Raw genomic sequence first — 12,686 nt, forward strand, 5'->3', positions numbered from 1 at the left:
AGATGATTTTTATTTGTGTAATTTTACTGTAAAGAAGCTATCTGATCCATCCATTGGTATACATTTCGAAATGTATACCAATGGATGGATTGCTTTGTATCAACCAAATAAACATCCACTGAGACACACATATACATACATCCCCTTCAAAATTAAGCAGCAGACATGTTCAGCAAACAACAGACTTTTCAGCAGTAAGCCTACATGACACGTTTTGCACTAACTCAATCTTCCATATATGGAGATTGACAGTTGTTCACGTAAAAAGCCAAAGGGTACCAACGCTTATTCAACAAAAGCGAGTTATGTTGTTTCTTGTAATGTATTCATTGTTTTTGATGAGTGCTTCTTTACGCCTTTATTTATTGTTGCCATTACACCACAAGCAACGAAATGAAAGCTGACACGCTAAAAATAAAAGATGATTCGCATCATTCGCTCAGTATTCGTTAACATTTGGTACTTGGACCCAATTTTAAGTAATATATTCGTACTTTATTTCCAAATACCTTTTATTTGAGTCCCATATTGTTTCGATCGGGCCACTTTTGATTTTGGGTGGTGCTTTTGGATAAGGCACGGGTCCCACCCCTTTTCTATATCAAACGATTGCATGACCTACTGCAACATCCACAACCTGTAACAGTTTCAAGAGTCTAAGCCGTTTTAGAGTCTATATGGAACAAACAAATACAAATAAATTTTTTTTATGTATATAGAGGCTTTATTCAATCGTGAATAAAACAGTTCATACTATTCGCTGCATATTCGTTGTCTTTGAGAGTGGTAGGAGAGATAAACAAATGGCATTCACTGCAATGTACTGCTTTCGTGATATTCACTTTATGTGGGTTGAGTTGAATTTTGTTGTTTTAAAATGATGTGCGTTGACGACAATACGCAATTTTGCAAAAGGATTCATAGGCAATAAAAAAAGGCATTCAAACCGTTCTCTGGTTCAAATGTTTATGATCTGTTGGCCTATCCTAAAACTACCGTACCAAACTGTACAAAAGGGTTTTTATTGTTTCGTGTTTCTGCTCTAAATAGAAATAAAAACAACAACCCTAACAACTCTAAGTTGAACGCAATTCAAACAACCAACAAAAATAAATGTCTATTATATCTATTATATCTTTTCTAGCAATTGCGGTTGACAGAGAAATGTGATCAACGAAAAATGCTTATAACTACCTTGGATAGTAGTTCTTTTCAGCAATTGAAACAAGACCAATCTCTTCATGTATCCTTTTCGGGTTTTGTGGAAAATCTTATATATTTGTTAAAAGAGTGTCAGTCTGGCAAGTTAAATATCAACCTTTTGGAATTGCAACTGAACGATGCACAAATAACATGTAGTGATCCAAATGAAAAGACAAAATTTCAACTACAATTTGTGGAAGTAAGACCATTTAAAAACTTAATTCATTTGAGTTTACCCTGTCATATTGCTCCTTGGAATATAGTATTGTTTCATTTAAACAATATTCTGGATGGAATGCAGGTAAGCTCTAACACATTTCAAATCATTTAAGATATCTGTCATCTTTCATTTGTTTAAGTTATTGGAATTTTTGCTAAACTGACGAACTATGTCAAAAAAAAAAAAAAATAGAAAAATAAGTTCATTGTATAATTTCTAATCAGTATTTATTGATGGAACAATGGACGCCAAAATGTATTTAAACATTTAAATGATAACTCTTCCCACGTGCGCTGGCAAAATGGGTTTCCAAGATAAAGAATTTAAATTGATAAAGACCCCACCAACACAGCATCAGAAGTAAAAATGTTGATTATTTACGACACAAATTCTAAAAGTATCAATCGAGTGATCCGGTTTTAATAAAATTCACTAGAAATTTCAACAGTAATAAAAAGTCGCATGATTCAAAACTGTTTGAGGATCTGTTAAAAAATGACCATATTACTGCAAAAACCCGGCGAGCACATGCAATCAATTAAATAAATTGACGTACACTTCATTTACTAAACAAAAAATTCGCTAAAAATACGCATGATGTAAAATTTTTAAATATGACTTATTCTATATTCGTATAAGTAACCTTCAGATATCATCAAAAAAGTTTACATACACAACTCACATCTCTATAGGTTTTCGCTATTTTGTGGAACTTTAGATGAATTACATGGCACTGGATTCTTTCTATTTTGCTGAATCGCATATTCATCTAGCCAATACGTTCTCGGCTTCTTGAGCCTCTAAAGGGCGCAATTATTATTCGATTTGGCTTAAATTTTATACAACGACTTCTCTCCTCACCTTCAACATACGAGTCTAATATGGTTTGAATCGGTTCATAGCCTGATACATTTGACATATTTAGCCCCTAAAGGGCGCAAGTCTTCTTCGAATTGGCACAATGACTTCTACTATGGTAGATATATATATATCTATCTATATATATATATATATAGATAGATATAAAAACGAATATGTATATATAAAAACGAAAAGGATGTTCCAATACAATCTAGTTAAACCGCGCTTATCGGAATCACTCGCCACTGAGCTTAGCACAGAAAACCAAAACCCAGGGTAATAGAGTTTTTTATTTCAATATTTATTTTTATTGATTTCTGTTTATACCAACAAAGTTTCTAAAAGTTTCTTTAGTAAAGACACGTGGTTTAACTAGATTGTATTGGAACATCCTTTTCGTTTTTGACAAAAAAAAATATATAGCTACTAAATAAATTGTAAAATATTATGGAATTGAATACAGAACTGGAAATTTCTTTAACCAATTTGCTCGTTGGCAACTCAAGTGAAGTTGGGTTTCAATCCATAATCGACCCATTAGAATGCCCCGATATCGATTGGAAAAACAAAATGAATAGATTTAATTGGCAGCAACTTATAAAACGATTTGCCAATATAATTGAAATCTATATCTTCAAACTCTTTGTTTAAGTCATCGTGCAAAAAATACCTTTGATATGATTTTTTTTTTATTATCAATCTTTAAATTAAAACGAGATTTAATTAATTTTCATGTACCTAACATAAAATTTATTAAATTGTTCACATTTATTGTTGCTATTACAAAAAATGAAATAGTTGCCACTTGCCTTAAGCCTAATAGGCAAAAATTAAGAGATTTGTGAATAAAAATGTATAAATTACAAATTAAAATATTTAAAATGTGAAAAAATTAAAAAAAAATGTTGAAAAAAGTTTGAAATCCAAACAAACTATTTGACATAAGAGTGCATTTGGATTCAAATTTGAAATTGGAAAATTTTATCAGCTGGGTTTATGATGTTAACTTCTTAAATCTACCTAAGACTGTTTTGTGGCGCTTGTGAATATAGAACTATCTAAGAACGTTTGCGTCGTTAACATATTCTAAATATGCATTATTTCCTTTCCCATGAAAGAAACTATGGCGTAATGCATGTTTATAGGGTTTCGGCAGTCATAGCTTCCAAGATGTCTATTTTTCTTTCTTTTTGCTGTAAATTTGATTTTTTTCGCAGAGCTTGACTTTTGCATTAAAAATTTGAGAGCACAAACATTTCTCTGTTATTTCAGGGTGTCTGCAGTCGTAACTTCTAATATGTGTATCTTAAAGACACGTGATTTGAAAAAAAAACTGGGTTACTTTTACTTTGTGATTACAAATGTGTAAATTATAAATTAAAACATTAAAAATTACCTTCTTAAATCTACCTAGGGCTGGTTTGTGGCATTTGTGAATATAGAACTATCTAAGAAAACGCCACTGACAGAATTCTGGTCTCAATGGCATGCCGTTTGCGTCGTTTGCATTTTCTCTGTTATTTTAATCCTCTTTGTACTGTAAATGTAGAATAAAATGTATTGCTAAATGTAAACAGGCTATTATTCTTATTACAAAAACTAGCATTTGACATTTCAAACAAAACAATTTTATTACCAAAATAGTCTTGAAGGTGAGGGAGGGTCGTACGTCGGAGGACTTCAGGCACAACTGTCAATCAAAGTTTCTCACGGTGTACCGACTGTTTGCTACGTGACAGGATTATCAACGCGGACCTCGGAGATAGAGTGGTCGGAAAGAGGGAGATAAGGGCAACGCCTCAGGGAGGGTTCAGACTACATGGTATCAAGACCGATTTGAAAACGGGCTCGTTTTCCTGGGAGGGAGGAATGGGAAAATATCGCATACTCATCTATATTCATCAATGTGTTGATAACGTAAACATGATATCGCTACGGACTGGTTGTGTACATCACCACTACTCTAGTCTGGCATGTGCGGTTTGGGTGTAGACAGCTATCGTAAGTTAGTAACAGCTTATGTAACAGCTCATGGTTCGCTTTTCGCTACATTTCTTCGTGATTACTTTTTTGGATTTTCATTCAATAGGACATTCCCCCATTACTTATGAAAAAATCTCCATAGAAGTATTATGTTTTCATTGAGAGTAACCGTGGGAAATGCATGTTTTCAACTGTGGAAAATGAATATAGTACCAGCCTTTAGATAGCAGCCAAACATGTTAGGTTCACAGTAGTGCCCAGAGACTGCTGGTTCTTACAGCCATAGTTCTCAGGGAGTAGTGACTAATGCAATAACCTGTAGTATTCAGATGTTCTACTGGTTTTAACAGCCACAGCCAGTTCACAGGGTTTTAGTTTTTTTTTCCATACTGGTGGTTTTGCTGGTTGTTGTTTGAGCCTGGTAGTTATTTTTATGTTGGAAGAATTGTTCATGGTTTGAAAATAAATTTTATAGCGATCTCGAGAAAATAGGAACAAAAGTCTTTTATTGTCCTGGAGGCTGGGTTTATCCTGGCAAAGAATACTATAAATGGCGCCTGAGCAGGGATAAAAATTTAATTATTCTACGTCATTTTCCTTTTGTGTAAACCTAGATAGAGAAAAATCTAAATGAGCCGTGCCTTTGTGAACCTTATGAAAAAAGAAGGTCTTAGCTCTTGCGTGACAGATTAGATTGGATATACCACCAGATCACTTGTTACATTCAACCAAATTTGTTATTCAAAACAGCAAAAATGTTTTCAAAAACAGCAGTTTTTCTCTGCTGAAAATGGGAAAGCAGGCATTACTGCTGTTTCAGCAATCATAGGGCTGATGTATTAGCAAAAAAGTCTTACTGCTATTTCAACTTACAAAATCTGCTGATTTGGGTACACAAGTCAGCGGAAAAATATTTGTATGCTACTTTTTATGGTTACCTGTTTTGATTACTTTAGGCACTTTTTTAGAATTTTTTTTTGGAAATTGTGTTGAAATGTGGGCAAGCTAGCTCGCATTTTTTGTTATTGCTCTACTAATAAGCACATAAATGACATGGCCTTTTGTAATGGAAGAACACATTCAGTGGTGATTATAAACACCCACTGAGACACACATTTACATTAGTATTCTATTTTTTCTTCTAACATCCGCTAATCAAGCAGCAGTCATTTTCAGCAAACAATAGACTTTTCAGGAGTAAGCCTGCTACTCCGAAGTGGCAGTACTACTGCTATAATAGCAGAACTACTTTTATAATAGCAGCAACATTAACTACTAATATTCAGCAGACAGTGTTTGCTTTTTTTAGCAAACTCTTTTTCTATGAGTGTATATATTCAAAACCTGAGAGCCCGATACGAGAAGTGTTCAAGTAAAGCTGGTTCCAACACAATGCTTCTCGCAGATAGATCTATTTCATGTATATGTTGTGTATATATTTCATGTACTTAGAGCTTGCCTAGATCCGATTATAATAGCAATGAATTTCATACACGGAGCCCGCAATCAATCGCCCGTTGCGGCAATGCAAAAGGTAAATTGGGTAAATTGAATGTTGTGGCAAATTCGCTGTCTCGATCCCCATTTTCAGATTCTAGTTTCCCTGCTTTACTCCAGATGATAAAAAAACCGCACCCACTGATTCTTGGTACAACGAGAAAATACGAATTCGCAAGACAAATCCTGAAAAGTTGCCATATTATAAAGTGGATGAGGATGGCAATTTAGGAAGACCGTTTATGATTCGTCCGCTTCGATCGAAATCGAGTACAAAGTGAAAATCATGATAGTGTCACCGCAGGTCATCTTGGAATCGAAAAGACTACAGCAAGAATTACCAAATTATATTATTGGTCTGGAATATTTAGAGACATCGTGAACTACGTTCGCAAATGTGAAGCATGCCAGTTGTTCAAACCTCTGCAGAAACTTCCTGCTGGCATAATGTAAGTTCCATTGTTGAACTCCCATGGCATACGGTATGTGCAGATTTTGTTGATCTACGTAATACTATGCTGATCGTATTCGGATAAAATTATTCGTTGGATCGATTTTGTAGCTGTACGACAAGCAACAATTAAGATATTTATAATAGCCTTTAGAGAGAGAAATTCAGCACGCCGTGAGTTCTAGTAAATAGAGCTCAACAAAATTCAGCCCCGCCTACTTGATCCAAGGGAGAGAACTATGCCTTCCATACACACTATTTAGTGATCGAGTTTGTAGCTGTACGACAAGCAACAATTAAGATATTTATAATAGCCTTTAGAGAGAGAATTTCAGCACGCCGTGAGTTCTAGTAAATAGAGCTCAACAAAATTCAGCCCCGCCTACTTGATCCAAGGGAGAGAATTACGCCTTCCATACACACTATTTAGTGAAAAAACTCGCTACAAAAGTATAGAATCTACCTTGAGACCAGATGACAAAGCATAACACCTAAAGGATGTCTTAGAACTAGTTAAGGTTAACTTTCAATTAACTTAAAACCCTTTTATCAGCATTAATTCAAATTTTGTTGCATAGTCTCTCATTTTATATTTCCCCGGGAAAATGGACACAGATTTAAAACTCAGTCGAAGTGTTGAACGTTTTCGACAGTCAATGAATCAGGAAAATATGACTACTACTATAATAATGCCCAGATATTCTACTGGTATTGACAGCCGCAGAACTCAGGGTTATTTACTACCTACATTAACAGTTTGGAAAGTCTGATATATTGAATCATGAATTCATGATTCAATATATAACTTTAGCGGTCTATTAGCCGATCTTCTTGTTCTAGAATCATCGTTAAAGACACGTGGTCTGGTAAAAAATATGGTTTACTCATTGCTTTACTATCTTTCACTTCATATAAAGTCCTAACATGGATCGGATGAGATGGCGACGTATTGGCGCTCGACCCCAGCCCACTTCTTCAGATAAAAGTTGATACCAAACGTGGTACATACGGTATTGATAGTAAAGCATCACCGTATGGTACAAAAACATTACCGGATGGTAAGGATGAAACATAGAATGATTAGTACCGTTTGGTATAAGCTTTATTACCGAACTGGTATTGGTTTTAATACCAATCTGTTATTGGTTTTAGCACCAAACTGTTATTGATTATTCCACCCCTAATGGACTAAAACAAAACCATCGAAAATAATGTTAATCTAATTTTATTTCGATTATTCATTTCAATAATTACAAAAAGCAATGTTACACCCCGACCAACCTCTTTGTATTCAGCAATTGATTCCATATCCATTGTTTCCCAGAAGTGGTTTCATATGAATACACCAACACAGCATCGTTTTTTACACAATAGACTGTCATGTGTTTGATGTAGAATGTCCTTAGAATTTGTACTATTTCCATTTTCAACGCTTTCGAGTATTTGAATATGTTTTTACGCTCTTAAATTGTATTAAAACATGTTATTTATTCGTTTACAAATATTTTAAAATGGCGTCAATATTTTAAGTACAAAGTTCAACAACACTTCTAGCGCTATGACAAGAATACAAATGCGACGCCGTCATTTCTCAATAGTCTCCTTTGTCTGGTATTGAATTGATACCAATGTGATTGCCAATGGCGCGAAAAAATAATAAAGGTGGTATTGGCAAAGTACCGTAATTTTTCTGTCAGTGTATGTATGCTGGCCACCGAGTGAAATTACCTTTTCATAGTGGCCTAGCCATTCAAACTAAACCTAAACTATTGACAAAAAATTGCACATAAAGCAAAACAAAAGTGCTGAAACGTCTCCTACATTTACGGTATGTTTACGATAGCATAACCAGGCCTTGAATTCTACTTTCCGGTTACGGTCGAAAGACGTTCGGTAACCGTTTGCATTTGTTTTCATAAGGCAAAACAAAACAGCGTTTTTCTACATTTATGAGAGCATAACCATGTCTTCATTAGGCATGGATGACATTAACTTACGGCAAGTTTATCGGGATACTATACCATGCTTTTGGAATATTTTCCCACAATTGTTTTTTATTGCTGCAGGGAAGCTTATCGCTTTACTTCACCAATCTTCTTCAAACTGTTCGGTATGACACAACATTTCTAATTTCCTTTAAAATTTCTTTAGAACTCTTGAAAGGGTCTCGTTAAGCTAAAGTTACTATACGATTTTTCGTAACTAGAGAAGTTTTCGTTTTGTGGCGTGTCCCTCAATATTTTTTTTTGTTTTGGGGCATTTGCTACGAATTTGGCTATAAATGTATAAGTTTTCCCTTCTTTTCGAAGCTGCTGAACTAGGCGTCTAAATCAAAAAACTTCTCTACATTTGTTACTAAATATAAGGGTTTGTACTAGTGTGATTCCCCTTTTTCATTACAAGTGTTCCAGCCACAAATTCCGCTTATGTTCGTTGACTACCCTGTTTATTTCCAGATTCAGCTCGCTGATTCTGGGGTTAGCGGGGTCCATAGCACGAATCCCATCACGCTCGTCTGCGAGTACCACTGCTTGCGCCGGGAAATTGGGTCGCACTTGCGGTATTCGACCGGCTGCTGAGTTGATGATGTCTCGGAATTTCCTCTCGGCCACAAGCACATCAGAGGGGGGTGGCAGTTCATTGAAGCGGCGATTGGTATACTCTCTGAAGCCAGTCCAATTGGCCTTCTTGTAATTGATGAACGTCCGGCGCTCAGAGGTTATGAAGTCTGGTGGTCGGTCGATGGTGAGGATTATGGGGAGGTGGTCTGACCCCAAAGAGATGACGGCTTGCCAGGATACGTCACTCAGGAGATCAGGGGATGCGATTGAGATGTCTGGCGAGCTGCTGCACCTCCTCGTAATCCTAGTGGGGGCATCCTCATTCACCGTGCAAAACGTGGAGCTATCTATCTGCTCTGCCAAAGCTATGCCACGCTGGTCGTTACCTAGGGGAGAATGCCATGACGAGTGATGTGCATTAAAATCCCCCAGAACCAGACGACTATGGCCAGATAGCAACCCACTAATGTCGGTGCTGTAGGCCTGGCCATTAATCGGGACACAGCTACCAACCGGCGGTATATACACGTTGTATATCTCTATCTCGGCAGTACCAGACCTGACTGCTACCCCCATACATTCCATGTATGGGTCACTAGCGTCAAGCGCAGGCGAGATAGGTCTATACTGCACGGAATGGTGTATAACGAAGGCCAATCCCCCACCTCCATTCCTTGAGCGATCCTTACGTAGCACATTGTAGCCGTGACAATTGTGCAAGCTGCAGGTGTTAGTCAGCTTTGTCTCCTGGATCGCTGCGACCGATATGCTCTTCCGACTCATGAAATCTACAATCTCATTAATCTTGCCTCGCAAGAACGATACATTTCCTGACACTGGCCTGGCAATAGTAGGGCTAGGGTGCTGTCGTTGCATAAATTGCCGTACGGGAGAGGTCGGGGGGGTCACATAGTCTGACGACGAGGACGCCGAAGGCGACGACGGCGACGCTTGTGACCCACTGCTGGCTATGTTCGCACAGCACCTAGCGACATAGCCAGTATGACTATACTCCCGTAGCGAAGTTAGGCCAGAGCAAGAACGGAAGTGTACCCACTCCAAGCACCGGTTACACCTCACCGACACTGACCGATGATGAAGGTGGTTCTGGCAAACGGAACAGAACCAGGGTCCGGGGTTCTTTTCAATCCCGGCACGGACCAGAAGCATACGGAGAAGGCACTCCGGGATGTGCCTCTCCCATGACGAAAAAAGACGAACACGTACACTGAGGCGGCAGCCCTTGCCGATGAAGATTCCATCGGGTCAATCCGGTGCGTACAACCGGCTGCCATGGATTTGCAGCCGTGATTGATCTATATATATATTTGGTGGGTTTTGGGGTGGGACGGCAACCCTAGGCACTTTGCCCGAAATTTGGATCCCAAATTTTTTGGTTTTATGTTACTATAAAAGGGCAAACAAAATTTCGCTTAAATCGCGTCAGCCATTTCCGAGATCTGGCGTTTCAAAAAAATTAGTGCCTTATTTTCACCATGGGATCATTATGCACCATCTGTGAAAAGTCTCCCCTAGTCTCGCAAGCTCGCCCGCCTTAAAACTCCCTAGAATATCTCTGTGTCCCGGCTCGCAGAACAGGTGAATTTTGACTGTTCATCCATCTCGTTGAGAGATCTGCTACAGTTGAGGGCGGTTTAATGGCTGGATGGGTATCTAAGAAGATATTTATGCCAATCGTCGTAATGACATTACATCTAAGCCACTCCTCCATTTCCTTAATTGCAAGGATCTCCGCTTGATACACACTAAGGTGGTCCGGTAACCTTTGCGATATGACCAGTTCTACATCTTTAGATACACACTAAAGCCCTCCTGGTCGTCTAGTTTGGAACCATCTGTATGGAAGTCAATGTAACTTCTATTACCAGGAATATCTTAGTTCCGATCGGTTCTATCAGGAAAAGTGGTACAGTAATTTTTATCAAAAAGCCATTATAGATAACTTTTATCTCCTGCTGAAAAGAACTACTTCCGTCTTGCACAGATTAACGCCTATACCATTTAGCCCATTTGTTGTTGCACGTAGAGCTGCCTGAAGTATATCTCTTAGAGTGCAATAGCCACGTCATCAGCATACGCGATCACTTTTACACCTTTTTTCTTTAAGAGACAATAATATATTGTAAATGGCTACATACCAAAGTAGAGGAGACAGTGCACCTCCTTGAGGGGTTCCTCCGCTGACCCATCTTTTTCGATCGACAGATCCCAAGCCTGCCGTAACACATATTTTAGTAAGTAAGTTATTAATAAACTTTCTTACGGTAGAGTTTATCTCTAGAAACTCCAACTCCTTCATGATTGACGATTTTACTATTGAAAGTGCCTTCAATGTCAAGAAATCATACCATTGTATATTTCTTGATAGCAATAGAACCCTCTATGTCGCCGACTAGATCGTGAAGGGCTGTTTCAGTGCATTTGCCTATACTATATACATGCTGCTGCCGGGACAGGCGATCCCCTGAAATCTTTGCCCTAAAATATGTTTCTATCAAGCTCTCAAGAGTAAAGGACGACAGACTAATAGGACGAGAATCGTTCGCCTTCGTGTGGTAAGGTTTTCCTGCTTTCGGAATGCCTTCGTGTCCTTCCATCCCACAGGTATATATGATATACTGATACAAGCGCAGTTCATCTCCCTTAGCCAAAAAACAGGTCTATCAGACACAGCTTCTAATTCAATCAGTGATACATAATCAGGGCCTGGTCGAAACTTCCTATCGCCCAAAGATTTTAAGGCTCAGACACAATTTCCCCAATAACCTCCGATAAATGCATACCATTGACAACCTTTTCTGGCCCCACGTTGTCCGTTGGAGAATTTCCCGGGAAATGTGTATCAACGAGTAGTTCTGGTGTTTCTTCACTAGACATTGTCCATACATTCTCAGACTTCAGACATCTGAGGCCTCAGATGTATCCTCCACGGAGCTTCAGAATTCTACCCATTATACATTTTTGTCGGAGCGGAGAGAAAAAAATGTACCCGCCCCGGAACCCTGATTTGCATACAACTATGGAATTGGAAAATTCTATCAGCTGGGGAAGTGACCTAATCTTCTCATCAAGCACATAATAAACATTAAGGGCCTTATTAACAAAACTTTATGTAGATTTGAAATAGGTTTGACTTTTTTTCTTTATAGAACTGTCAAATAAACCTATTTTAAGGCTTCATCAAGTTTTGTGAGTAAGGCCGTAAATTTGCCAATTAGGCACCGGTGCAGGCAAATTGTGGGCCACTGTTAAGTCTCTCTCGAACCCCGGTAGACGGGACGACAGGACCTCAGTCACTTTTGGCGAGTTAACCGTGACTGATCCGAAGAGATGCGCCAGGTTGTTCAACCGTCAATTTATTGTGCATCCCGAGAGAGACAGGGCAAGGAGGAGAGCCATTCGCCGTATTCGTGGTCTCCGAGCCGATGAACAGCCATTACAATTTACCGTGGGCGAAGTTACGAATGTCATCCGTGGCGCCAAACCTTCCAAGGCGTTGGGCCCCGACGGAATCTCTACATTGATGCTGAAGAATCTGGATTTACCTGGAGTTGAGTACCTTACCACAGTCCTTAACCTGTCATTGAACACTCTTATAGTTCCCGATGTCTGGAAAATGGGCAGAGTGATCCCGCTACTGAAGCCTGGTAAGGACCCGAGTTTGGGGGAGTCGTACAGACCGATCTCCCTTCTCTCACCAGTGGCTAAGACGCTTGAGGCATTACTCCTCCCGAGCCTCGTAGGAGAATTTCCATTCGCCGAGCATCAACACGGATTTCGGAGACTGCACAGCACAACAACAGCTTTGCATGCCATCACCACACACATTTGCCGTGGCTTCAATCAACCCAGGCCATGTGATAGGACGGTCCTCGTGGCACTGGACCTA

General features: G+C 38.7%; 1 protein-coding gene across 7 annotated transcripts in view; it reads left to right on the top strand.

Annotated features, from left to right (window-relative positions):
* Positions 1–12,686, top strand: part of LOC106087321 (spindle assembly abnormal protein 6 homolog) — a 51,355-nt gene that overhangs the window by 14,147 nt on the left and 24,522 nt on the right. For all 7 annotated transcript variants that reach the window (XM_013252324.2, XM_059363146.1, XM_059363145.1 and 4 more), the window contains one exon: positions 1,145–1,504. In XM_013252324.2, coding sequence (XP_013107778.2) covers positions 1,145–1,504 — 360 coding nt within the window. The remainder of the gene's footprint in view (positions 1–1,144; positions 1,505–12,686) is intronic.

This window comes from Stomoxys calcitrans, chromosome 2, assembly GCF_963082655.1.
Source record: "Stomoxys calcitrans chromosome 2, idStoCalc2.1, whole genome shotgun sequence".
In the NCBI taxonomy this organism is placed as follows: Eukaryota; Metazoa; Arthropoda; class Insecta; order Diptera; family Muscidae; genus Stomoxys; species Stomoxys calcitrans.